The sequence below is a fragment of the Mustela putorius genome, unplaced genomic scaffold (genome assembly GCF_011764305.1).
Source record: "Mustela putorius furo isolate JIRA1106 unplaced genomic scaffold, ASM1176430v1.1 tig00000139_pilon_pilon_pilon, whole genome shotgun sequence".
Classification (NCBI taxonomy): Eukaryota; Metazoa; Chordata; class Mammalia; order Carnivora; family Mustelidae; genus Mustela; species Mustela putorius.
This window is the reverse complement of record NW_025421293.1, coordinates 5,021,948-5,049,072: the sequence shown is the minus strand read 5'-3', so window position 1 is coordinate 5,049,072 and position 27,125 is coordinate 5,021,948. Positions and strand designations below refer to the sequence as shown.

At 56.5% G+C, this 27,125-nt stretch overlaps 1 protein-coding gene across 2 annotated transcripts; it reads left to right on the top strand.

The window, feature by feature from the left end:
• Positions 1–448: 448 nt before the first annotated feature.
• On the top strand, positions 449–26,897 carry RCC1L (RCC1 like). Of its 2 annotated transcripts, XM_045074920.1 has the most exons (11): positions 450–833; positions 2,953–3,082; positions 7,352–7,480; positions 8,307–8,373; positions 9,605–9,656; positions 12,673–12,757; positions 15,017–15,198; positions 17,903–17,990; positions 19,053–19,226; positions 21,198–21,283; positions 26,174–26,897. In XM_045074920.1, the coding sequence occupies exons 1-11, from the start codon at positions 513–515 to the stop codon at positions 26,249–26,251; spliced, it is 1,392 nt and encodes a 463-aa protein (XP_044930855.1). In that variant the 5' UTR covers positions 450–512; the 3' UTR covers positions 26,252–26,897. The 2 variants fall into 2 exon arrangements, with proteins under 2 accessions (XP_044930856.1, XP_044930855.1); XM_045074921.1 differs by lacking the exon at positions 19,053–19,226 and having other exon boundaries at positions 449–833.
• Positions 26,898–27,125: the final 228 nt, after the last annotated feature.

Sequence of the window (27,125 nt, the reverse complement as noted above, 5' to 3'; positions counted from 1 at the left end):
AAGCGGACGGGGGAGTCTGCGACGGCGCCCGCTGGGGACCACGAGGGGCCGCGGCGAGGAGGGTAAACCGGGGCGGGGGAGAGCGCCCCGTGGGAGCCGCGCAGAGCCGGGCCACCACTACGCTTTACCTCTGCGGACAGACAGGCCGCAACGGGTCTTCGGAACGGAAGCGCCCGCCGCCCCCCGAGGGCCGGGAAGACCCTCCGCAAGGAGCGCGGGATGCGGAGGGCAGGCGCCCGGCGGGCTGCGGGGCTGCGGGACAGATGCGCGCTGCAGCACAGCGCCCCGCCCACTAAGCCCGCGGTTCCCAGGCCCCGCCCCGATCCCCGCCCCCCGAGTCCGAGGCTCTCAGGCCCCGCCCCGTCCCCCGCCTTTCCCCAGCCACTGGCGGCCCTCGGCGCCTTTGCCTTCAGCCAATAGCCGACGAGCCCTGGGGCTCTTCCGCCAGAGCGTGGGTTCAGGGGTCACTCAAGATGGCGGCGCCCAGGAGGCGCTGAGGCGTGCCCCGGGGAATGGCGCTGGCGGCGCTGGCGGCCGGGCCTCGGCTGGGGCGGCTGCTGAGCGGACCGGGACCGGGGCTGCGGGCGGGGCGGGGGCACCGGACGGCGGCCGGGCGCTCGCCGAGCTCGCGCGAGGCGGACGCCCCGGTGTTCCAGTACGTGGGCGAGCGGGCAGCCCGTGCCGACCGCATCTTCGTGTGGGGCTTCAGCTTCTCGGGGGCGCTGGGCGTGCCCACCTTCGTGCTGCCCAGCGCGGGGCCCAAGCCTCGCGCCGGCTCGCGGCCGCCCCGCAGGATCCAGCCCGTGCCCTACCGCCTGGAGCTGGACCAGAAGGTGCGGGCCGCGCGGCTCTGTCCCTGCTCTGTCCCTTCGGAGCGCCCTCTGGCCTCCGCCGCTGCTCCCCGAGGCCCTCGGCCGGGAGCTGGGACGCTGGGTGGTCCCGCGGCGGGGAGGACGGCCCTCAGCGGGCTGCAGGCCCAGGTGGGTGGGGGGAGGGCGTTAGGGTCTCACGTTTAACGAGTGGCGGACGTGCGCCCCTGCTGTGCCGGACTGGCGTCATCCGCACGTCACCCCCGGAGCAGGGGGTTGTCACCGGAGTCACACTTACGTTCCCAGGGGTCGCAGAATATACTTTCTCTAATTTCAGCCCTTTTAAGTGCATTGAGACTCCGTTTTACAGGCTGGCCTGGGGCCTGCGCTGGACAGTGTTCCACGTGTGCTGGAAAGGGATGAGCGTTCTGCCGTGGTCCGGGGCCCGGGGCGGGGGGGGGCTTGATGTCAGGTCAAGTGGGTTAGTGACTCCTTGGTTGACCTGTTATTTGCTCCAGCTGTTCTCCACCACCTCAGGCAGCCGCAGTGGTCAAACATTAGCTGCTGATTGTTTTCAGCAAATAGCCCTGGGGAGGAGGCTGTTTGCCCTGGGTCATACGTGGGTCAGGTCACGGGAGGAGAGCCGGGCGCATGGGGTCTTCCAGGGAGCCACGGGACGGATGAGAGGAGAACGCTCTGGGAATGGGGCTTTGAAGTTCCTCCAAACCCTTTTCTTCCTCTTGCAGTGGCGGCCGGACTGTCGGCCTGTGCGGTCACTGTGACCTGTTCCTTTTCAGAGCTACCGCAGAGCTTCGCGTAGGGGAATGGGAATAGGTCGAGTTGAAATGCTGCAAAGCATTTTGCCGAGGTTAAAGAAATGCATATTCTCTAACCACAAAGCTTGCTGTTCTTACGGAGACTCAGCTGCTTTTCTGGGGTCAACAGTCCCCAGATCGCTTGAAGTCTTTGATTGATTTCCAGAGTTCTGGGCGGGGGGGGGGGGGGGGGGGGGATTCTGGCATTTTGCCAGTGTTCTTGTCGATCTGCCGTTTTCACTGATGTCACTCAGTCCATGTCCTTTTAATGTCATTACTGATAGGGTTGGATCGCATCTGCCGTCTTGGTGTTTGTTTCTGTAGGTCTTTTGTTTCTTTCTTCATCCTTTGCTGCCTTCTTTTGTGTTAAATAGAGTAGCTTTTATTTATTTATTTTTTAATAGATTTTATTTATTTATTTGTCAGAGAGAGAGAGAGAGCGCGAGCGAGCACAGGCAGACAGAGTGGCAGAGGGAGAAGCAGGCTCCCCGTGGAGCAAAGAACCCGATGTGGGACTGGATCCTAGAATGCTGGGATCATGACCTGAGCCGAAGGCAGCCGCTTAACCAACTGAGCCACCCAGGCGTCCTATAAATAGAATACCTTTTAAAATTCCTTTGTTGGGGGAGCGCCTGGGTGGCTCAGTGGGTTAAGTTCCTTTGTTGGGTGTTTTGCTGTATATTTGAGGTTTTTCTTGGGATTATAATGTCAGTATTACAACATTACGATACAGTATTATCACAGTCTATGTTAGGTTGATAGTGACCTCATTCCGAAACAAACAAAAAACGATAGCACCTTTGTTCCAACAAAGCTCTGTTTCTTCCTCTCTCCCTTGTAGGGTTATTGTGATATGTATTTACATTTTAAGCCCAGTAATACGGTTTTAGAGTTATTATTTAATTTATTTTTTTGAGTAATCTCTACCCCCAAGTGTGGGTTGAACTCACGACCCTGAGATCAAGAGTTGCATGCGCTACACAGATGGACTGTCAGCCAGCCTTTCAGTTCTTTAAATATGGTTTTCATTTTTTATTTATTTTATTTTATTTATATTTTTAAACTTTATTTATTTATTTGTTAGAGAGCACAGGCAGGGGGAGTGGCAGGCAGAGGGAGAAACAGGCAGAGGGAGGATCAAGGAGTCCAAACTGTGACTCGGTCCCAGGACCCTGGGGTCATGACTTGAGCTGGAGGCAGATGCTTAACTGACTGAGCCACCCAGGCGCCCCAGTGCTATATGTTCTTTGGGCAAACAACCTGTCATTTATTGCAGAGAAAACTCAATGTCACAAATCAGCTCATGCTTTATGGGAACTCTTTTGCAGATTTCCTCTGCTGCCTGTGGCTATGGATTCACACTGTTGTCCTCTAAAACCAAGGATGTGACGAAAGTTTGGGGTATGGGGCTCAACAAAGATTCCCAGCTTGGATTTCACCAGAGCCGCAAAGATAAAAGTGAGTGTGCTCCCCTTGGCTACTCTGTGCTGCGACTGGTCTGAGGGGGCTCTCCCTTTTGTTTTCAAGAATGTGATGACACGGGGCGCCTGGGTGGCTCAGTGGGTTAAAGCCTCTGCCTTCCGCTCAGGTCATGATCTCAGGGTCCTGGGATCGAGCCCCACATCGGGCTCTCTGCTCAGCGGGGAGCCTGCTTCCTCCTCTCTCTCGGCCTGCCTTTCTGCCTACTTGTGATCTCTGTCAGATAAATAAATAAAATCTTTAAAAAAAAAAAAAAGAATGTGATGACACAAACCAGACTGGCAAAACAGAATAGAGGGAGTCTTACACGAATGTTATTTGGAACCGTCTGGACTAGATTGCTTGTGAGCCCCTTTGGTAATAACACTGGACCTGTAGGCAAAAGAGGCTTTGATGATAAGTAAAGATATTCCTCTTATTGTGCCTGATATATAAAATTTTTTTTAAGATTTTATTTATTTATTTGACAGACAGATCGCAAGTAGGCAGAGCAGCAGGCAGAGAGAGAGGAGGAAGCAGGTTCCCTGCTGAGCAGAGAGCCCAATTCGGGACTCCATCCCAGGACCCTGGGATCATGACCTGAGCTGAAGGCAGAGGCTTAACCCACGGAGCCACCCAGGCGTCCCTATGAATTTTTTTTAAAAGATATTATTTATTTATTAGAGAGAGAGAGAGAGAGTGTGTATGTGTGTGCACATGTGTACAGGGGGAGAGGGAGAGAGAGAATCCCAGAGCAGACTCCGCACTGAGCATGGAGCCTGCTGTGGGGCTCTATACCGGGATCATGAAATCATGACCCAAACTGAAATCGAGAGTCGACTGCTTCACTGTCCAAATCACCCAGACACCCAGCCTGATTTATAAATTATTTCTAAATTTAAATATAAATATTAATTAAATATAAATATATATGAATTTATAAATTAAACTTTATCATAGGTATGCCAAAGAAAAAAATAGAGTGTATATGGGGTTTAGTCCTGTCTGTAGTTTCAGGCATCCAAGGGGTCTTGGAATGTATCCCCTGTGGATAAGGGGGTTCGGCTGTACTGGACCGTACGTACCTTTACTGTCTGGATAAACCTTTTCATTTTTTTCTTGTTTTCTCATTCATGGGCAAATAACATTTTTGCATGGTTTTGGTCAGTGGGTATCTTCTGCCTTTCACTTAATTCTGTATCAGAATTCTTTTAGAAGTCAGCACTGAAGGCTGCATTAGCTGTAAGACGCCACATTGAATTTGTTATACCTTTTCCTGGGATCACGTTTCGGCACACACACAAATGGACAGAGGGAGGCATGCCAGCTTTACGTACCAACTCAGCCCGTTTGGTTTTGTTCATTTCCCGCACTTTCCCCTCAATTTTTTTAAAGATTTTATTTATTTGACGGGGAGACAGAGAGAGGGAACATAAGCAGGGGCAGAGGGAGAGGGAGAAGCAGGATCCCGCCGAGCAGGGAGCCTGATTTGGGGCTTGATCCCAGAACCTGGGATCATGACCTGAGCCAAAGGCAGATGCTTAATAATTGAACCACCCAGGTGCCCCTCCCCTCACTAATTTGAATCAAATCCCAACATTATTAATTTTGTTGGTAAATATTTTAGTATGCATCTAAAAAAATAAGGCCCTTGGGGTGCCTGGGTGGCTTGGGTCAGGTCCTGGGATTAGTCCCGCGTTAGGCTCTCTGCTCAGCAGGGAGCCTGCTTCTTCTTCTCCCCCTGTCTGCCTCTCTGCCTACTGTGATCTCTGCCTGTCAAATAAATAAATAAAATCTTAAAAAAAAATAAGGACCTTCAAAAAAAAAGTAAATGCGACATCATTTTCACACCTAAAAATAATGAACAATATAATCCCTTTGTGTTACTAAATACCCAGTTTTCAAAATTGTTAATTATCTCATAAATGTCATTAGATTCTTATTTTATTTTATTTTATATATTTTATTATTTTTTATTTTTTAAAAAATTTTATTTATTTATTTGACAGAGATCACAAGTAGGCAGAGAGGCAGGCAGAGAGAGAGGGGAAGCAGGCTCCCCGCTGAGCAGAGAGCCCGATGCGGGACTCGATCCCAGGACCCTGGGATCATGACCTGAGCCGAAGGCAGAGGCTCAACCCACTGAGCCACCCAGGCATCCCGCCAAGGCTTACTTTCTTAAGGAAGAAAAAAAAAAAAGGAATAGGGACGCCTGGCTGGTCCAGTGGTGAAGTGTGTGACTTTTGATCTCGGGGGTGTGGGTTTGAGCCCTACAGTGGGTGTAGAGGTTACTTAAAAATAAAATCTCAGGACGCCTGGGTGGCTCAGTGGGTTAAGCCTCTGCCTTCAGCTCAGGGTCCTGGGATCGAGTCCCGAATCGGGCTCCTTGCTCAGCAGGGAGCCTGCCTCTCTCTCCACCTCTGCCCGCCTCTCTGCCTGCTTGCGTGCTTTCACTCTCTCTCTTTCTGACAAATAAATAAATAGAATCTTTAAAAAAAAAAAAATCTCTAGGGGCACCTGGGTGGCTCAGTGGGTTAAGCCTCTGCCTTCAGCTCGGGTCATGATCTCAGGGTCCTGGGATCGAGCCCTGCATCGGGCTCTCTGCTCAGCGGGGAGCCTGCTTCCCCCTCTCTCTGCCTGTCTCTCTGCCTACTTGTGATCTTTCTCTCTCTTTGTCAAATAAATAAAAAATATTTTAAAAAATAAATAAATAAAAATAAAATCTTTAAAAACGAAAGAAAAGAGAAAAAGAGATCACATTGTTTAGCCTATAGAATTCTCCAGTCTGGAGTTTGCTGTGGTTCCGTCTAATGTCATCTTCTGTACTTCTGATAGCTGTATTTACGGCCCGATTCCCCTTATGTGATACATTGAAGGCTTCCCAGGCCCTTAGGAGTCTGTGCAGGTAGCACTGGAGGATGTATACACCAACAACATGGTCTGCTTTCTTCCATGTCGCCTAGAATCACAACATCTCGGTGTGATAAAGCAGTTACTCCATGCTGATAGAAAGCTCTCTCCAGGGCGTCTGGTTGGCTCAGGGGGTGAAGCATGTGCCTTCAGCTAAGGTCATGATCTCAGGGTCCTGGGATCTAGCCCCGCATCGGGCTCTCTGCTCAGCAGGGAGCCTGCTTCCTCCTCTCTCTCTGCCTGCCTCTCTGCCTACTTGTGATCTCTGTCTGTCAAATAAATAAAATCTTAAAACAAACAAACAAAAGTATAAGTTTCTTCTATAGAGTGACTTCTAAAGAACTTTCCCCTTACTCGCTTATTTATTTATTTATTTATTTTTAAGATTTTATTTATTTATTTGACAGAGATTACAAGTAGGCAGAGAGGCAGGCAGAGAGAGAGGAGGAAGCAGGCTCCCTGCTGAGCAGAGAGCCCGATGCGGGGCTCGATCCCCGGACCCCGAGCTCATGACCTGAGCGGAAGGCAGCGGCTCAACCACTGAGCCACCCAGGCGCCCCTTACTCGCTTATTTAAAAGTTAAAATGTTCAGGGGCCTCTGGGTGGCTCCCTTGGTAGAGTGCGCAACTCCAGATCTCAGGGTCATGAGTTCGAGCCCCACGTTGGGTGTAGAACTCACTGTAATTAATTAATCAATTAAGAAAAATTTAATTTTAGGGATCTTATTTTATTGTTGAAATAATCTCTGTGCTCAGTGTGGGGCTCGAACTCACGACCCTGAGATCAAGAGTCTTATGCTCTACCAGGCATAGGGCCAGGCGCCCCTACAATTTTCTTCTTTGACTAGAGAGCATATTTGTGTATTTGAGAACCTCCAGGTACACTAGAATATTTTGGAGAAAAGGCTGCTTTTTGCTTCTGTCCTCTTAGCCACCCATTTTTTCTCCCTGAAGACAACCTGTGTTAACAGTTTCCAGTTTCTCCTGGAGAGATGCAGTGCGTACACAAGCAAAGGCCCCCGCGTATCCTTTTTCCCACTTTTTGATATGAGCGGTATCGTGACGTACATGCTGCGCTTCGCTTTACTGGGAAATGGTAGTGGGTCTTCACCTTTGCTCTCCTCGGATGCAGATGGCGTGACTGACCCAGGAAGGCTCACCGGAGGCAGCGGGGTGCCGCGGGTCCCGGCCCGGGGCCTGGGGTTCCAGTCTTAGCTCTGCCACTCGCTCAGGTGGCTTGACGAGTCCCTCTGATCTCTGTGGGGCATTGTGGGGGTCGGACAGCGTGAGGTCCGATGCCGGGAATGCCGTCCCTCTGGGTCAGTGTGGCCGGCCATGAACCTGCTCGTTCTTCTTCCAGCCAGGGGGTATGAGTACGTACTGGAGCCCTCGCCTGTCCCACTGCCTCTGGACAGACCTCAGGAGACACGGGTGCTGCAGGTGTCCTGCGGCCGAGCTCACTCTCTCATCCTGACAGACCGCGAAGGAGGTGAGTTGGCCTCTCGGGTTCATGGAGGAGCCGGGGAGCCACTTTGTGCCCTTGGGTCGAAACCGGGTGGTTTGATGGAAACACGTGTCACTAGGGAGGCCACTGGCATTTCCCGCGCAGACCGGTAGGGTGGCTCAAGGTCACCGTTGGGGGCTCCTGCCAGCTCTTCCGTGTTCTCTGCTCTCTGTGATTCTTAGAGAACCTCACGTATTCGTAAACGTGACGGCGCCCACCAGGCCGCCTTCGCAAGGCCTCCTGCTCGCTTTGCCATGAAGTCACTAGGCTGCCCGTAGACGGCGTTTTCTGTTGTACTGAAAGGAGCCTGTTGGCCGGCGCTTCCTTCAGTTGGGGGGCTGCTTCCAGAATCCAGAGAGCACAGACTCTCTCCCGAAGAGCGAGGGTTTCTAGGGAAAGGCCGTCTTGCCTAAATGTTCCCAGTTTCATTTTCCAGCTAAGCGTGCTTCGTGGGAAAAGGCAGACGTGGTGATCAGGAACTCTTTCCAGAGCAGCTGTGGCGTGCGGGGCAGCCTCTAGGGACACGTCCCGGGGTGGGGGTTGTGGGGCCTTCCCTGGGAGGTGCTCGCCTCAGAAGGGCCTGCAGGGGAAGGCAGAAGGGCCTGGCAAGGTGGCCCAGGCTGCTGCTGGAGGGCCGGGCCCCAGCTGGCCTACGGGTGCACCTGCAAAGGCTGGGGGTGTCTGAGAAGGCAACCGGGCGCTTAGCCTGCGTGGTTGGAGCGAGACCCCTTCCGAGACCCCCTTGCAAGTCCTGACATTCAGGGATCCCACGAGCCCGCAGAGTGGGTTTCACTGGTGGTCTTTTCTGCAGTCTTCAGCATGGGAAACAACTCTTACGGGCAATGTGGAAGAAACGTGGTCGAAAATGAAATTTATAGGTGAGTTCCCCAAAGGACTTCCCTGGATCGTGTTAAGCATTTAACATTTCCCGTGTGGTTAGTAAGTGATGGACCCACAGAGCAGGAAGTGGCAGGCTTCCCCCTGCTTGAGAGGGGAGGTGAGAGTCCCTGGAAGGCTGTGGAGGGGTCGTGGAGGGGTCGCTCCGCGGAGGGCTGAGCTCTGTGGTGCCTGGATGGAAGGGAGGGTGGTCGAGCGTTGACTGTGGTGCGTCGGACTTGTTCCGAATTAGTTTTTCACTTTTACCGAATTGATTAACTTTAAAAATTCCCCTCTATCCTATTTATTTCAATCTTTGTTTTTTTAAGACTTTTTTTTTTTTTTAAAGATTTTATTTATTTATTTGACAGAGAGAGATCACAAGTAGGCAGAGAGGCAGGCAGAGAGAGAGAGGGGGAAGCAGGCTCCCTGCTGAGCAGAGAGCCCGACGCGGGGCTAGATCCCAGGACCCTGAGATCATGACCTGAGCCGAAGGCAGCGGCTTAACACACTGAGCCACCCAGGCGCCCCAAGACTTTTTTTTTAAGTGATCTCTACACCCAACGTGGGGCTCAAACTCACAGATCGAGAGTCATATGTCAACCCAGTGAGCTAGACCTTTACTGATTTTGGTCTTTAAAAAGATTTCCTTCTCTTTTCTCACACTCTGCTGTTGGGTCTGAGTACGAGTCTCATTTTGGGCAGTATATTAAGATCACCGAAGTGGGGGGCACCTGGGTGGCTCAGTCGGTCAAGCGTCCGCCTTTGGCTCAGGTCATGGTCCCAGGGCTGGGATCGAGCCCCGCATGGGGCTTCTCGCTCAGCAGGGGCCCTGCTTCTCCCTCTCCCACTCCCTCTGCTTGTGTTCTCTCTCTGTCTTCCTCTGTCTCTGACAAATAAATAAAATCTTAAAAAAAAAAAAAATCACCAACGTGGGGGCAGCTGGTTGGCTCAGTCTGTAGAGCACGTGACTCTTCATCTTGGGGTTGTGCGTTTGAGCCCCACGTTGGGCACGGAGCCTATTTAAAAATAAAAAATCACCAAAGGGTGTTGTCCTGTTTTACTCTCCTGCCTTGGCCTACCTCTCCCCTGTATTTGACCTTGAGAGTTGCCCTAACAGATAACTGTGTGCACGTGGGGGCTGTCAGTTAGGGGCGACGGGCGGGGGCGGAACCACACGGCGCTTATGACGACTGTACCTCTTGCTTCTCCCTAAATGGCGCGTGGCTGCAGCGAAAGTCACAAAGTCAACCGAATGCAGGACTTCGACGGACAGGTGGTTCAGGTAGGGCACGCCCCAGAGAGGTGCTGAGAGCCTGTCCTCCAGGCCCCTGGAGGTGTTTTTGCAGGGGTGAAAGGTGTGTGTGGGGGCGGTGGTGACGGCAGATGGGTCGGGGCAGTTATCCGAGTTAATCAATTATTTTAGTAAAAATGATTGCCCGCCTCCTGTAGGTCAGGAGGGTATTGGTTTCCACCAGGTTACGGGGGTACAGAGTTTAGTACGGTTTCGGGGGGAGGCCCAGGCTCAGTCAGTTGTGTGTGCGTCCCGGGCTGGCCGTGTCGTGCTCACCGTTTTATTCCCGCCCCCGGTGCCGCGCCTGGCACACGGTCCGTGCTCACCATACAGGCTTCAGCGCGTAAGCGGACGCTTACGGGAAGGGCCCTGAGAGCGCAGGAGGATCGCTCAGGCTCGCGGGGGTGGAAGGGGAGGACAGAAGGCACCCCGGAGAAGGTGACAGAGGCGTGGGTCAGACAGGCCGGGGCTGGCTGGTCAGAAAGGGGTTACGGCAGAAGGAGGGGGGCGCCCCGAGGGCTTACAAGGGTGGATGGGGAGCTAGTGACCAAGACCGGAGGCCGGTGGGGGGGTCGAGGAGGGGGACGGGGAAGAGAAAGGCCTATGGAGGAGGGGACCCGGGCAAGAGTCCGGTGCGGAGGCCGCGCGGGGGCAGCCTGCCTGGGCCCGGCCGGCTCACTGGTCGGGAGGGTATGTGGCGAGCTTTGGGTCCGTCCCCCGGGATGCCGAGCTCCCAAGGATTTCTCATCAGCCTCCCCTCTGTTCGTCTGGCAGGTGGTTTGTGGGCCAGGACCATAGCCTGTTCCTGACGGACAAAGGAGAAGTGTACTCTTGCGGCTGGGGCGCCGACGGGCAAACGGGTAGGGGTCCTCCCCCTCTGGGGTTGGCGCACTAGGGAGCGGGGGCTCTGGGACTCTTGTGGGCGAGCACCTGCCTTCCTGAGGCTCATCCCTCTCCCACGGCCCCGGCCGGCCTGTCCCGTCTCATTCCCCTCGCCCCCAGCGCCCATGGCAACCATCCCGGAAAGGGTTGGGTGGAAGATGCCAGATGCCGCTGGAGACGTAAGGTTCACAAAGGCCAGCTAAAGAGAGCGCGGCTCTAACCCTTCCGAGGAGAATGGGCTGGAAAACTGGAAATCGGGAGGAATGAGGGATGAGCTTTATTAACCTTGCTCATTTAATCCTCCTGTGTTTTGAAATTTGTCTGGAGGGAGGGCCTTGAAATGTAAGATTCCAGTCTTGCACACGTCCTTCGTGAGACCCCCACCGCATGAGGTCACCTTTGTGCTTGGGCTCGTGTTTCCTTCTCTTCTTGTTCATGCGTGCACATCTTTTGTATTGTGACAATAGCACAGGTGTGACTTTTACACGCGTGTTTTCTCTTGTCGGTACAGTGTTCACAGTTGCGTTTTGAATAATTTGTGCGCTACAGCATCAAGCTCATTTACAGTGAGATAAATGACTCGTTACTTACCAAATCATTAGTTAATCATTACCCTGTTGTCAGGAGGTACATTTTTGGGGGGGGCGGGGGTAGCCCCACGTTGGTCATTGAAGATATTATGACATTTATCGTGTATACACACACACTTTTTCTTTTGGGGGATTGTTGCTGTAGGATTGATTCCCAGGAGTGGATCAGAAGAGGAGAATATTTTTGCATTTTCAGAATGTATCATTAGGTTGTTTTCTAAACATCGCACTGGCCCCGTACTGTCCTTCGCCACGTACAGAAGTTACCACGGTGGCCATAAGCTCTCCAGCGACAAATACTGTCTGTCTAAGTGTGCTGATTTCATCCCTGTGCCATCTCTCTGTCTTCCTCTGTCTCTGACAAATAAATAAAATCTTAAAAAAAAAAAAAATCACCAACGTGGGGGCAGCTGGTTGGCTCAGTCTGTAGAGCACGTGACTCTTCATCTTGGGGTTGTGCGTTTGAGCCCCACGTTGGGCACGGAGCCTATTTAAAAATAAAAAATCACCAAAGGGTGTTGTCCTGTTTTACTCTCCTGCCTTGGCCTACCTCTCCCCTGTATTTGACCTTGAGAGTTGCCCTAACAGATAACTGTGTGCACGTGGGGGGCTGTCAGTTAGGGGCGACGGGCGGGGGGGCGGAACCACACGGCGCTTATGACGACTGTACCTCTTGCTTCTCCCTAAATGGCGCGTGGCTGCAGCGAAAGTCACAAAGTCAACCGAATGCAGGACTTCGACGGACAGGTGGTTCAGGTAGGGCACGCCCCAGAGAGGTGCTGAGAGCCTGTCCTCCAGGCCCCTGGAGGTGTTTTTGCAGGGGTGAAAGGTGTGTGTGGGGGCGGTGGTGACGGCAGATGGGTCGGGGCAGTTATCCGAGTTAATCAATTATTTTAGTAAAAATGATTGCCCGCCTCCTGTAGGTCAGGAGGGTATTGGTTTCCACCAGGTTACGGGGGTACAGAGTTTAGTACGGTTTCGGGGGGAGGCCCAGGCTCAGTCAGTTGTGTGTGCGTCCCGGGCTGGCCGTGTCGTGCTCACCGTTTTATTCCCGCCCCCGGTGCCGCGCCTGGCACACGGTCCGTGCTCACCATACAGGCTTCAGCGCGTAAGCGGACGCTTACGGGAAGGGCCCTGAGAGCGCAGGAGGATCGCTCAGGCTCGCGGGGGTGGAAGGGGAGGACAGAAGGCACCCCGGAGAAGGTGACAGAGGCGTGGGTCAGACAGGCCGGGGCTGGCTGGTCAGAAAGGGGTTACGGCAGAAGGAGGGGGCGCCCCGAGGGCTTACAAGGGTGGATGGGGAGCTAGTGACCAAGACCGGAGGCCGGTGGGGGGGTCGAGGAGGGGACGGGGAAGAGAAAGGCCTATGGAGGAGGGGACCGGGCAAGAGTCCGGTGCGGAGGCCGCGCGGGGCAGCCTGCCTGGGCCCGGCCGGCTCACTGGTCGGGAGGGTATGTGGCGAGCTTTGGGTCCGTCCCCCGGGATGCCGAGCTCCCAAGGATTTCTCATCAGCCTCCCCTCTGTTCGTCTGGCAGGTGGTTTGTGGCCAGGACCATAGCCTGTTCCTGACGGACAAAGGAGAAGTGTACTCTTGCGGCTGGGGCGCCGACGGGCAAACGGGTAGGGGTCCTCCCCCTCTGGGGTTGGCGCACTAGGGAGCGGGGGCTCTGGGACTCTTGTGGGCGAGCACCTGCCTTCCTGAGGCTCATCCCTCTCCCACGGCCCCGGCCGGCCTGTCCCGTCTCATTCCCCTCGCCCCCAGCGCCCATGGCAACCATCCCGGAAAGGGTTGGGTGGAAGATGCCAGATGCCGCTGGAGACGTAAGGTTCACAAAGGCCAGCTAAAGAGAGCGCGGCTCTAACCCTTCCGAGGAGAATGGGCTGGAAACTGGAAATCGGGAGGAATGAGGGATGAGCTTTATTAACCTTGCTCATTTAATCCTCCTGTGTTTTGAAATTTGTCTGGAGGGAGGGCCTTGAAATGTAAGATTCCAGTCTTGCACACGTCCTTCGTGAGACCCCCACCGCATGAGGTCACCTTTGTGCTTGGGCTCGTGTTTCCTTCTCTTCTTGTTCATGCGTGCACATCTTTTGTATTGTGACAATAGCACAGGTGTGACTTTTACACGCGTGTTTTCTCTTGTCGGTACAGTGTTCACAGTTGCGTTTTGAATAATTTGTGCGCTACAGCATCAAGCTCATTTACAGTGAGATAAATGACTCGTTACTTACCAAATCATTAGTTAATCATTACCCTGTTGTCAGGAGGTACATTTTTGGGGGGGGCGGGGGTAGCCCCACGTTGGTCATTGAAGATATTATGACATTTATCGTGTATACACACACTTTTTCTTTTGGGGGATTGTTGCTGTAGGATTGATTCCCAGGAGTGGATCAGAAGAGGAGAATATTTTTGCATTTTCAGAATGTATCATTAGGTTGTTTTCTAAACATCGCACTGGCCCGTACTGTCCTTCGCCACGTACAGAAGTTACCACGGTGGCCATAAGCTCTCCAGCGACAAATACTGTCTGTCTAAGTGTGCTGATTTCATCCCTGTGCCAGTCTGTTCACATGCGTTTTTTCGGTAGCTATAAAGTCGAAGTTTCTCTTTGTTTTTAAAAATTGTGCTGTGGGTCATTTTTGAAAAATCAGCTTTTTTTTTTTTTTAAAGATTTTATTTATTTATTTGACAGACAGAGACCACAAGTAGGCAGAGGGGCAGGCAGAGAGGGAGGAGGAAGCAGGCTCCCTGCTGAGCAGAGAGCCGGATGCGGGACTCGATCCCAGGACCCTGAGATCATGACCTGAGCTGAAGACAGAGGCTTAACCCACTGAGCTACCCAGATGCCCCGAAAAATCAGCTTTTCACAAAAATAAGAAGCTCGTTGACAGATGCATCGCGACAGCCCAGAGAGGAATAAGGGGAGGTGCGAAAGCCCCGCTCGCTGGAGACGGCCGCGCTTAACAGCTTCCCGGTGCCGTTCCAGAAGCGAGCCGTCATAGGTGACAGCTGGTCTCCCTGCCCTTGCTTGCTGGGCCTGGTGTCCAGCTCTGCAGGCCCCTGCAGTCGGTTCCTGGAGCCGGCCTCTTGCAGCCCCAGGGCCTTGGCACAAGCCTACCCTTCCTTATGGGTTGAGTAACTTTTGACCGTGGGCTCCTGTTTCATTGAATTGACCTTGTGGAAACTGGAGGGGCCTAAACGGAGATGCTCTCCTTCAGAGAGGATGCAGGTTCGCGATTGTCTGTCGCTAAGGGGTGCTGCGAGTCTGATGCTGCCCTGGGTCCCGTTGCGAAGCCTGATTTACAGTGGGAGTCTGGGGTGTGCGTTCTGCCTTGGTCCTGCTGCCAGGGCTCCCTTTCCGTCACGGCGTGGACGGTACCATTTGTTCCACTGGCCTCTGGCCACCTGCCTTTTCTCCTGTTTGCTGTCTGCCGCGCCGGTGGGCCAGTTCCGGCTTACTGTTATTTTGGTGGGGGGACATGGGGAGCTGGGGTGGACTGGGCTCTGGGAGAGTTCCTTCATTTTCTGGTAAGCCCAGCAGTGCACTGGAGATCGCTGGCTGCACAGGTCCGTGTGTGTGTTCCCACAGGGTCCCCTGGCCTCATTGTGTCGTGCGGTTGTGTCTCGTAAACGTTTCTAACTTGAGTCAGACTTAGAAAGTCTCCGGGGTTTTAAAAATAAACGCTTACTCTTCTGTTTCTTCCTCCTCTGAGAGAGCGTGGAGCAGGAAGCTGTAGAGTACGGAGAGGAACAGATTAGCCATGCCGAGCCGATGCTCGTAAAGCATTTAAAACTGTGCTCGGCACGTAGGAAGCCCCTGGAAGCGTCTGTGCCAAGAGTCCGTGACTGGGAGTAACGCTTCGCCGTTGCGGCAGGTCTGGGTCACTACAACATCACCAGCGTGCCCACCAAGCTGGGCGGGGACCTGGCCGGAGTGAACGTCGTGCAGGTGGCCACCTACGGTGACTGCTGCCTGGCCGTGTCTGCCGAGGGCGGCCTCTTCGGATGGGGGAACTCGGAGTACCTGCAGCTGGCCGCCGTCACCGACGCCACACAGGTACGGGGCCGCGCGCAGCCGGGCCTGGGAGCTTGGTAGACATGGAGGGTCACGGGCGTTTGTAAGACGTTCTTCTGGGGCGCCCGGGCGGTTCAGTTGGTTGGGTGTCCGACTCTTGGGCATGTCATGGTCTCGGGGTGGTGGGATGGACCCCCAGGTTGGACTCCGCGGCCTGCCGGGAGTCTGCTGCAGCTCTGCCCCTCCCCTGCTGGTGTGCGTGGGCACGTGCTCTCTCTTTCTCAAACAAATAAGCACATCTTGATAGAAAAGAGCTTCTTCAGCGAAGTGCGACGTGGGAAGTGCTGTTTAGGTCCGACCACCTGTAAGGCTGCTGGCGTTCAAAGCCATCGTTATCAAGCCTTCGATGCGATACTGGTTCAGAGCGGGCTGACAGGTGCCCCTGTGCGCCCTGTCCTGGTCTGAGGGGGGTGTGAGTTCCTGTGGTGTCGCCATGTGCTTCCTGTCGGCAGGGTGACGCACGTGCCACGTACGGCACATAGATCGCTGGTGCGCACCTGCTCCCCCCCGCCCTCCCCCGCAGTAGGACACGCACAGGACGCCAGAAGCCACTGCCTGTGGCCTCCCTGTCCCCGCCCCCGCCTTCTCACCGGAGGGAGCCACCATCAGTACAATACAGTAGGATTTTAGACATGAAGGGGAATTGGATATAAAAATAAAAAAACTCCACTGCATGAAGAACATCCCTCTAACCCACATGCAGCAGTTCTCAGCTAATGGCCCCAAACCAAAAATAGCCGCGAAAAACCCAAGACGTAATTCACCTTTTTCAAGTGTAGAATTTAAGTGGTTTTTAGTGTAGTCACAAGTCGTGCAGCCGTCTCATTCCAAAAGTTTTACTTTACCTTCCTCCCCCCAACAAAAAAATAATCCTGTATCGCCAGTGGCCAGTTTTGTTGCCATCTGCTTGTCTGCCCTGGATTTGTTTGGTTTTGTTTTACTTTGAGAGGGAGAGAGCGTGTGCATGGGGCGGGGAGGGGCAGAGGGGGAGAGAGAGGAATGTCAAGCAGACTCCCGGCTGATTATGGAGCCTGACACAGGCCTCAGTCTCATGACCCTGAGCTCATGGCCTGACCTGAAACTGGCACTCAGATGTGCAGCTGGTGGAGCCACCGGGTACCCCTGCCCTGGATTATTTTGCAGTAAATCCCAGACATCATATTTTATCCATAAAAGTTTCCGCATCTATCTCTAAAAGGGAAAGACTATTTAAAAAATATACTTTATTCCTTAATACCATCAAACTTCTGACAACATGCAGAAGGTTTAAAATATGTATTTTTTTAAAGAGCTACGTGTTCATTGTAGAGCAGAAGTGGGAGGGGTAGGGGGAGAGGGAGAGAGAATCTCAAGCAGATTCCCAGCCGTACACGGAGCCTGACATGGGACTCGATCCTGCCACCCTGAGATCACGGCCCGAGCTGAAATCGAGAGTCGGCCGTTTAACTGACTATGCCTCCAGGTTCCCCTTAAATGTGTATTAGTAAAGAGATCAGCCCAGAGGAAAACTAAAGCCGAGAACAGGATGAGAAGCCTTCCCTGTGGTCCGGCCCAGTGGCTAGAAGTCATAGCTGATAGGGTTCTGAGCTTCCTAGTAGGCAAAGTGGAGAAGAAAACACGCCCATTCAAATGATTCATTGTTTCTAGAAGAGAAACAAATAACACATTCAGGAAAATTGTTGCTCTTCCTGCTCCCAAATTCTGAGAACCGCATCTCCCAAGGGCTTCCCACGGGGGACAGACCCAGGCTGGTGGCACTGTTACCGCGGCGTGACAGGCGGCCGCACGCCGACACTTCGTGCTTTCGCCCAGCACACACTGATTGTCTCACGGTTTCTGTGGGTCCAGAATCCGGGGGGCGCTCAGCCGGGTCCTCTGGCCCTCGTCCCTCAAAGGCTGCAGTCCTCTTCGGACTCGGCGGGAGCCGGCTCTGCTTCCAGGACCACCCCGGCGGTTGTTGGCAGGACGCAGGTCCTCGTGGGCCGTTGGCCTGGAGCCCCGGTTCCTCGCGGGTGGTGAGCCCACTAGCTGTTGGCCCGGCCGTCCTCGGTTCCTGGCCACGTGGGCTTCTCCGTGCGCAGCTCCCACCGTTTTATCATTTAGTCTTGGCAGTGACCTGCCCTGGCTTTCCCTGGCGCTCTGCTCCTTAGAAGCCGCTCCCGAGGTCCGGCCCCACACCAGACAGCCTCTAGCCGGTGTGTCCACATCCCGCCCGCGCCCCTGCTTCAGCCTCTCTGACCTTGGCCGGATTCCCTGCAGGTGCCCCTCCGACCCCTCCCCTGGGTGCCTGCCAGCTCTGCTCTGAGGTGGCCTCTCTGCCCTGGCCTTGTCACCCCTCCTCATCCTTCGGGACCCCGGATAAAACGAAGCCTTCTCGGGCGCTCCCCCAGATTAATCCGGTTCCGTGACACTCCGTCTCCTTCGCTGCATTCGGTGCAAGTTAATTTGGGTTCATTTTGGCCGGGCTCCTACCTCTTCCTCCGGACTCCGCTCGGGGACAGGGACCAAGTCTTCCTGTCGAATCCCCGGCCCCTGGTTAGGTCTTCAGTGTATCTGGGACGTTCAGGCATGCCTTGGAGATCTCGGAGTCAACGACCGGGGACTTCTCTGCTTTGCACACGAGACGGAGCACTGCGCATTCTCACTGGTGTGTCTTCCTAACACTGTGGCTCTGGTTTTGATTCAGGTGAACGTCCCCCGGTGCCTACCCTTCTCGGGAGTGGGGAAGGTGAAGCAGGCGGCCTGCGGCGGCACGGGCTGTGCCGTGTTAAATGGTGAGACCCTCCTGCGTGCGGTTTGTTGGGAAGCTGGAGGTGGGTGGATTGGGGATGGCTCAGGGCCCACTGGAGTCGCGGCTGCGGCCCTCACCCCGCGGGAGGGAGAGGAGCGTGGCCGTGGGAGGTCTGGTTAGCCTGCGCTCAGTTTTTTTTTAAATATTTTTAAAAAGATTTTTATTTATTTATTTGACAGGTCACAAGTAGGCAGAGAGGCAGGCCGGGGATGGGGGGAAGCAGGCTCCCTGCCGAGCAGAGAGCCCGATGCGGGGCTCGATCCCAGGACCCTGAGATCATGACCTGAGCCGAAGGCAGAGGCTTAACCCACTGAGCCACCCAGACGCCCCATGGGCTCAGTTTCATAGGCGGTGAGGGAGATGTTTTTGACTGAGGATGAGAGCCAGGCTTCAGATACAGTCAAACAGCAGCAGGACGGAGTCCTTCCAACCTCCGTAATGATAGCCGACCTCTGGGGTCTCCTCCTCCCTGTCCCTCCCCCTGGGCCAGAGACTCAGCCCCGCCTTCCCCAGGGAGGCTGTGCCCAAAGACACTAGGCAGAGAGGAGAGCCATGGGGTGTGGGTCCCAAGGCCTGTGCCCAATTAAACACCAGGCACCGCTGAGAAGCAGTAAACCTTCTATGACCAAGATACTCGTTTCTGAGACTTTTAGGAATGTGGCCACAGGTTGGTCGTGTCCTCGGCTTGCTCCTGCCGTCGGTATGCAATGCAGAACATCTGGGTGGGGGAAACCGTCCCGAGCCTCCCCTGTGCTCAGCGGGCAGCGGGGCGGCTGGCGCCCTGGGCCCGTCCCGGTGAGCTCCAGGTGTGCGAAGCTCGCGTCCTGAGTGAGGTTCGCTGGCTGGACATCTGCCACAAGCAGGACTTGGACAGAGGGAGAGAAGAAACGCAGTTGTAGATCTCTGTCTGTGCGTTCTTGACAAGCAAGGAGGGGGGACGAACCCACCCGCGTGGACACAGGATTTGGGCGGCTTGATCTGAATTTCCAGGGAGGGCGGGCCGCGCCCGTTCGCCCGACTGACCGTGGTGTTTGCTCTAATGCAGGGGAAGGACATGTTTTCGTCTGGGGCTACGGAATTCTTGGGAAAGGACCGAACCTTGTGGAAAGTGCCCTTCCCGAGGTGATCCCGCCCAGTCTCTTCGGCCTGACGGAGTTCAACCCGGGAGTCCACGTTTCCCTAATCCGATGTGGCCTCAGCCACTTTGCCGCCCTGACCAGTGAGTGGCCCGGCCCGGGCGGCCCTGGGGGTGGCTGAGCTTCCGGACCTTCAGGAGGGCGGCTAAGCCACGAGGTGCTTGGCCTCGAGGGCGTATGATGTGCGTCTCCTCGTCATCCCAGAGTTCCTTGGCTCTGTGGTCAGGCCACGGTAAAGCGAGTGTCCTCGTGAGGACACCTGTTGGCAGTGGGAGAGGGTCGAGCGTGTCGGGGTGCCGGCGGAAGCCAGCCGCGGGCTGGTGAATCCACAGTGGGTGACCAGGAGGCGACAGGGGCGGCCGGAGGTGGGTCTGGGAGCCCGTCCTGCGGTCTCGCGGGGGCCAGGCCGCCTGAGTCCTCCAGCGGGATCAAAGGCAGGGCCCAGACGCAGGTTTTCGCCGAGTGTTGCCAGACGACAGAGCCGTAAAGGACCCGTGGCTCGGCGGCCCTCTGGCTGGTGTGTCGCCGCGTCGGTCACGCCACCTCCACAAGCGCGGCCGGATCGGTTTGCCTCTGTCGCCGACGTGAACGGGACGTGAATGGTCAGGCTGAGCGACGCTCATTTCCCGTTGTGGTTCTCAAGTAAATTGGTGGTTTCCTTGCGATTGGAAAATCACATTTCATGGGAAGTAATTGTTTTCTTTGGGAACATCCGGGCTGGGACGGTGAGTTTGGGTCGCCCTGAGTCACGGCAGGTTTTTGAAGCCGTTTTGCCTGAGCCCATAAGTAGCCACACGGCCGAATTCGGGGGGTAACAAAGGTGTATTTTCCAGGGCGTTTCCGGGCTTACGCTGCGCGCAGAGTCGCATGCTTGGAAGCCCGTACGATGTGTTCGACTCGGGGGGACTGTTTCCCGCTTGCTGTCAGGTCGTGCGGCCGCTGTGGGTCCCGTGGATTTTCCCCAGCGCCCGGTGGCCGCCTCCACGTGCCGGTTGCTGCCCCGCAGTCAGGGCAGCGTCAGAGCTGGAGCCCGGCCCCGTCTGTGGGCCCCGCATTTGCATCCGGCCAGCTGGGGGTTGGCTGGCGGTGGTGGTTTACCCCCAGGTCTGCTCTCGTTCCGGAGCGGGGGCCAGACTGAATTGTCCCGTCGAAAGGCTCGGATCCGGGCGGGGGTGACCAGGTGACCAAGGAGGACAGTGGGATCAGCGGGCGCCAACAGCTCGGAGCAAGGGGGTTCCTTTTTAATCAGCCTGGATTATTGTAGTCCTGGCTTTTCCGGGACTTTTCTTCTATTCCCTGTGACCGCAGCCTTTTGCCAGGAATGGGGTCTCTGGGCCGAGGAGCGCCCCAGCTGGCGTGGACGGAAATCTGCGGCAAAGGCGGGGGTGCGGGCGGTGCCCTGCCGGGGCTGGGGTCCGTCCTGCAGGTTGGCACTTCCAGGGCCCCCTCTGCCTTCAGTCTGCCGGGCCGTCCTCTTTCACGGCGCTTTATACAATCGGTGAACATCCGTTTTTACGGTGAGCTCTGCTCCCTCGTCTAGGTCTTGCTCTTTGAGTCGCCGCAGCCCCGTGCGGGCAGGGACCGTGCGTGTTCAGTCGCGGCCCTGTCCCAGCTCCTGGCACACGGACGTAGACCCGGCCCAGAGAGGCGCTGGTCACTGCGTATCTCTGGACCACATGGTCCCGAGGTACAGAAACCAGATAAGGAATCACGGGTCGTCCTGCTTCTCACTCTGTTGGGGTGTGACTCGGGCCCGAGGGGGTCGGCTGCTAGGCTTTGAGGAGGGGCGAGCAGAGCGGGCTGTGCGGAGCTGCTGGCCTCGGAGCTGCTGGCCTCGGAGCTGCTGGCCTCGGAGCTCCGCGTGTGCACTCGCCCCCATGTGACGGGCGCGGCACGCGTCCATTCAAAGGAGAGCATTACGGCCCGGTGGAGATCGGAATGTGACTTCGGGCCCTCCTGGTCCCTGGTTCTAGAAAGCCTGTTCTCATGACCCTCCTCCTGGAGACTTGCTCTTGGTGTAGCCCCAACCACACACCGTTTTCCTTTCTTTGCAGACCGAGGAGAGCTGTTTGTGTGGGGCAAGAACATCCGCGGGTGCCTGGGCATCGGCCGTCTGGAAGACCAGTATTTCCCGTGGAGGGTAAGGCTGTGCCGGGTGGGCGCGCTCCCGGCGCGGGGCTCCCCCAGCGTGCGGCTGGCCACGGCGCCCCCTCTCAGGTCCCGGCTGTCCCCTCCTGCCCCGCGGCTCCAGGGGGGCCCTGCCGTGGTGAGGAGTCACGGAGGGCGCCTGGCTCGCTGGGCTCACCGCCCTCAGCGCTGTCCCCCGGCCTGCTGGAGAGGGGGGCAGGCGGGCCGAGGGTTCTAGTCCCTCGTCGGAGGCTGTCTGTGGGCAGGTGGGATGGGGAAACAGAGGCACGCCAGCGCCTCCACAAGGAGAAGGCCACATGCAGGCCGGGTGCCCGGGGGTCCCTGAGAGGGAGAGGTTGGAAACGTCGAAGTTGCTGCGCCGGGAGCCGTTTACAGCCTGTGCGGAGGAAAGTCTTACAGCGAATAGGGAAGAAAGGGTGTTCAGTATTCATAGAGCCTGCACAGCTGCCGGAGTCAGAGGATGAAAGCTCTCCTTACGGGGAGGGTACGATTATACAAAACAGGCTCATTGCTGGGCGCCTGGGTGGCTCCGTGGGTTTAGCCTCTGCCTTCGGCTCAGGTCATGATCCCAGGGTCCTGGGATCGAGCCCCACATCGGGCTCTCTGCTCAGCAGGGACCCTGCTTCCTCCTCTCTCTCTGCCTGCCTCTCTGCCTACTTGTGATCTCTCTCTGTCAAATAAATGAATAAAATCTTAAAAAAAAAAAAAAGAAATAAAAAGGCTCATTGCAAAATTAAAGGGGAAAAAAGTTCTTTTCTAAATTGTAGCTTATCTCAGTGATGTTCACGAAGCTCTCCTAGGGAAAAAAGGCGGTTCGTATTTTTGCATACAGACCGTATGTACCCACGTGGTCACAGAGGTATTATAGAAAATGGGTCTTCCATCTCTTGTCCCAGAGGCCACTGGCACTGGTTTCTTCCAGACAGTCTCTGCGTTGAGATGTGCGTGCACGCGTGCGTGTGTGTACGTGCTCAAGGCTCTTTGAAGGCTGGTTTTAATGATGTGTTTTGAAATAGTGCAGAGCATTTTTTAAAACCTCAGGTGAAAAGGTGGAAGCAGTGTATAACTTAAATAAAATCAGGATTTGTCCAAAACCCTCTGCAAGACGTTTCGAGGCACCTCAGTCTTGGCGGGGGGGGGGGGGGCTGTTTCCCTTGGCTGAGGCTGTCCTGGTTCCCGGTGACCTCGGCAGGCCCTGCCCCCTTTATAAAGACTAGAGGTGCTGCCTCTAGGAAACCAGGTCAGAACGGGGGCTTTCTGTTCGCTAGAGAGAATGGTGGTGCGCTGGAGTGGGGTGCGGGCTGGCCGGGCCTTCTCGCTCGTCCCCGAGCCTGGGATCCCCTTGCGGGTGAGGAATGGACCGTTGCTTGGTGGACAGTGGGGGTCAGGACAGGTGACACGAACGCCCGTGACGCGGAGGTCCCACTCGCTTTCGTGGCAGATCCTCGCTTCTCGCTGAGGGGAAGCGACCGTGTGGCTGGGGTTGGACACGTACCGCCGTGCCGGGTGTGGGGGGCTCCCTCCGGCCTGCCTTCCCCCCAGATTACAGTGAAGATCAGCAGGGCATTAAGATATGGAATCTTGGCACTGTCCCGTTGAATTGGCCGGGGGTGGTGCCCGCTGTGGGGCGGAAAGCGCCCAGGTGCCAAGGCCACACTTGCTGTTCAGGCCAGAGCCCCCTCCACGGACTCCTCGCTCACCAGGTGGCCTCTGGGAACGTCGCTCCCTGCACGCCTGCTGTCAGGGAGGGACACCCCAGGCCGCCCCCTTGACAGCTGCTTTCCTGTCCAAGCATTGCCCTCCCGCGGGCACTTTGGTGGAGCCCTGCCTGTGGGTGGGTGGGGGCGGCCGAGGAGATCCGGGTGTGCTGCTGAGGGCCTGGCCCTCCCCGTGTCCCCCGGGCCCAGAGCTGCCAGCCGGGCTCTGGGCAACGGCGGGGCAGGAACTGGGTTTGGGGTCCATGGGGTTGGAGTCCTTAAAGATCAGACTTTGTCTTGTGCCGGGTCGCGGGATCTTATTTCCAGACTGTTCCTTGTACTTTCTCTCTGTTGCTGTTGTTTTTAAATGACACGATTTTAATTTTTATTTTATTTATTTTTAAAGATTTTATTTATTTATTTGAGAGAGAGAGAAAGACGTACCAAGCGAGAGCACAGGCGTGGTGGGTGGAGGGTGGACAGGCAGAGGCAGGCTCCCCACTGAGCCAGGACCCCCCCCCCCGACTTGGGGCTCGATCCCAGGACGCTGGGGTCGCGACTTGAGCCGAAGGCAGAGGCTTCACCGACTGAGCCACCCAGGCACCCTGTGATTTTTATTTTTTAACAATTTGTATTTTCGTACTAATCTTCGGTGGGGGAACCGTTCTGTCACTTTAAAAGTGTTCCGGGAAGGGGAGAGGAGAGGAGAGCCCTGTGTGTAGCCCCTGCAACAGCATGACTGGTGTCTCGCAGACTCCCAGAGCCCGGGCCGCCCTGACCCTCTGCAGGCTCCCCTGGGGACACCCGCGCCTCCACCCCCGACTCCAACCTCTCTTTCCAGAAGCTTCCCTGGAGGTTGTCGAGCCCCACACTGACACTCAGAGCGGGTCAGGGAGCTCTTCAAGGCCACTCATCCAGCAAGAGGCAGGGCCCAGGGTCAGCCTCTGGTGTGTCTGACTTTGACCCTTCCCTGGTGCCTGAGTTCCAGGCTGTGCGACGGCCTCGGAGCTGGCGGGGTGCGGGGGGAGGCAGGGACATGCCCCCAAGTCTCTGTGGGGCCCCCTCCAGCCTCCCTGCGGTACTGTGGGATCAGGCCACCAGGGCAAGAACTGGAGTGGCCTCCCCCTGCCCTGTCACCACGCAGAAGTGCCCAGACATCTCTGCCTGTCTGAGGGCCTCTTGCTTTCGTTCCCTGCCCAGGACAGCCTGTGAGGGCCCCGATCCCCACCCCCGGCCGGCCCGTGGTCGCTGACGTCAGGAATCCAAGGGGCTGCCCCGCGGCGGGAACCGGGGGCTCTGCATGCAGACCTGCCACCCCTCGCTGCGCACCCGCGGGTCGGACCGGGCGGGCTTGGGGCGCGTGCAGGCCGGCCGCCCCTCCGGCTGCCAGGCCTCTTCCCGCATGGCCCCGGACCCTGGGCGGGAGGCCTCTGGGGGGCGGGCGTGTGGGGGCCGCGATGGAGTGCAGCCAGGTCGGGGAGCAGCCAGCGCCGCTGTTCAGGGCTCCTTCTCCGGGGGCGGCCGAGAACTCGTGAAGGGGGACGGTCCTGCTCCGACCGCGCTCACACCTGCGAGAGCCGCTAAGAGCCCCGCAGGCCCGGTGTGGTGCGGGCTTCGGAACTGGGTTTCCCTTTGCGAGAATGCAGCGAGTGCAGGTGGGTTTAGAAGACACTGCGGCTCGTGTGGCCAAGGGCAGTGTCGTCTGGGACTCCGTTCAGAGATCCTCAGAGACCGAGAGCCCTCACGCCCGGGGGAGTGGGGACCGCGGGGGTCAAGGGGCCGCAGACGCCAGCCAGTCGGGGCCAGGGGAAGGTGCACCGAGGGCCGTGGTCCCCCCAGTGATGCCCGGGGATGTAGCTAGGAGGTCACCTGGGCCGGTCATCACGTAGGTGGCGCATTTCCCCCTCCCACGGCCAGACTGGGACGTGATCGGCGCCCCCACGCCTCGGTGAGGAACCCGCGGACTGGGGTGCTGCTGCTGATTTGCTTACTGACTTCTATTGTGGGTGTCGCGAAACACCTTCCTTTGGGGGAGGGGAGCAGGCGGTGCCTGCGTGGTGGCCCCGAGCCCTTAATGGAGTTGTGGCCTCGCACGCAGGCACCCGGCTTGGGTCCCTGCGGCTGCCCCCGGGAGCTCAGGCCAGGCCCTCTGGCTGAGGCCGCTCCCCGGTCTTGTGCTCAGTCAACTCCGCAGGCTGCAACAGATCCCCGACCCGGCTGTCAGGCCGCCCGGTAGAGCACGGCCACCGGGGCGGGTGGCCGAATTCGGATCTGCGCGGACACCACAGCAGCCTCAGCGTCCTGCGAGGGAGGGTCGGAGCACTCAGCAGGGCGGGAGCACGGACCTGCAAGCCGTTCCTGAAAATCGGCATTTTGCACACGTGCTGTGTTTGTGTCAGGAACCTCTGCAGAGGCGGCGGGAAGGGTTCCGGTCCAGAGGGAAGGGGCCAGTAAAGGGACAGATGCCGACAGGGTGGGGTTAAAAGGTACCTAATACCGGGGCGCCCAGTCTGCTCAGTGGGTGGAACGTGTGACTCTTGATCTCGGGGCTGAGAGTTCGAGCCCCACAGCGGGTGTAGAGACTACTTAAAAATAAAATTAGAAAAAAAAGGGGATTTCATATCTTTTTCATTCTTTTTCACTGAATGTCCTTTTATAATGTGCCCAGGAGAGGGTCTTACGTATTGAGAAGAACAATAATTCTAGACGGCGATGCCGTCTGCGTGGGTGGGCAGGGCCTGTAGCCCCCTCTGGGACACGGGAGACCTTCCTTGTCGGGGATGCACGTCGTGCAGGAAGCAGCCGGCCCGGGGCTGAGGCTGACGGCGTGCACAGCCAGGGGTTTCCTTCCCAGAGTGGACCCCGCGTCGGGAGCTGGGGCTTCTTGAGCTTCAGGGAGCCATGGGGGCGACCCCCAGGAAAGGTCACCAAGCCCCTGGCTTGGGAACAGGTGTTGACCGCAGGGCTGAGTAGCCTCTGTGGGAGCTGCGGGTTCTGGTAGCCTCTGCGACGGGCGGGTAGGAAGAGTCACGTCTGCCGTCGGCTGGGTAGGACCCCGGGGTCATCAGAACTGCTCTGCTGGGCTCAGGTGGGTCAAGTCACCAAGAGGCAGAGCCGGGGTCAGGCGCAGGCTGGGCGGCTTCCGAACCATGTCCCCTCACGCTGTGCTGGGTCTTGTTCTGCAGGTGACCATGCCTGGGGAGCCTGTGGATGTGGCGTGTGGTGTGGACCATATGGTGACTCTGGCCAAGTCCTTCATCTGAAGCTCCACCCTGGAACCTGGCCTCAGAACCCCTTGGACTGCTTGGCAGAGACCCCAGCGGGGCTGTTGCCGGGGGTCAGAGAGGACCCAGACCCCTTGTGACGCGTAATGCTCTCTGCCAGTGCCCTTAGCAAGAACGTACTGGAAGTCCTGGGACTCAGGCCCCTCTCTGGCCGAGGGTGGGACCCGCTGCATCACCACGGGGGGCTGTCCTCATCCAGCCAAGCACCAGCGAGAGGGGCCCCGGGCTGTGTGTCTCATCTGACCCGAGCAGCTGATCTGGGGGGAAGCTTAGCTCTACGCCGTGCCGTTCTGTTTGTGCTTGAAGGTTGCCGGACGGCTCTAGTGGCCAGGAGGGGTTCCGCAAGCCTCAGCCCCCAGCAGAGCTCATGGTGAGCGTGTGGGCGTCAGGGCCAGTCCCCGCCCGACTGCGGGAGCCGGGCTGAGAAGCTTGGAGAAGTTAGAGCGAGGCCAGGTTCTTGTGCACCGAACACCCCCCGCTTTCAGGAGCTTGGCTGGAGGGCGAGCCCCCGAGAAGAGATCCAGAAATCGTGGAAAAGAGTTGAGGTAGTAACATCAACTTGGCCTTTCGTTTAAAAACATCTTTGGAAAATCTCTTTTGGAATAAAGTCTATTTTCTGCCTTTATTTTTGAGCACTGAAGAGGTTTTTTTTTTTTTAAACTTACTTGATCATTTAGAGATTCGCTCACAAAAACAAGGCTTTTGTTAAAGAGACGACTAGAAGCCAGCGACAAATACTTCCGAAGACGGTCCTGCCTGAAAACGGTGTGTCTGCACAGTCGCCTCCCCACGGCTTCGCTGGGAGAAAATGACAACCGGGTCACCCCCCTCTGACTCATTCCCTCAACAGATA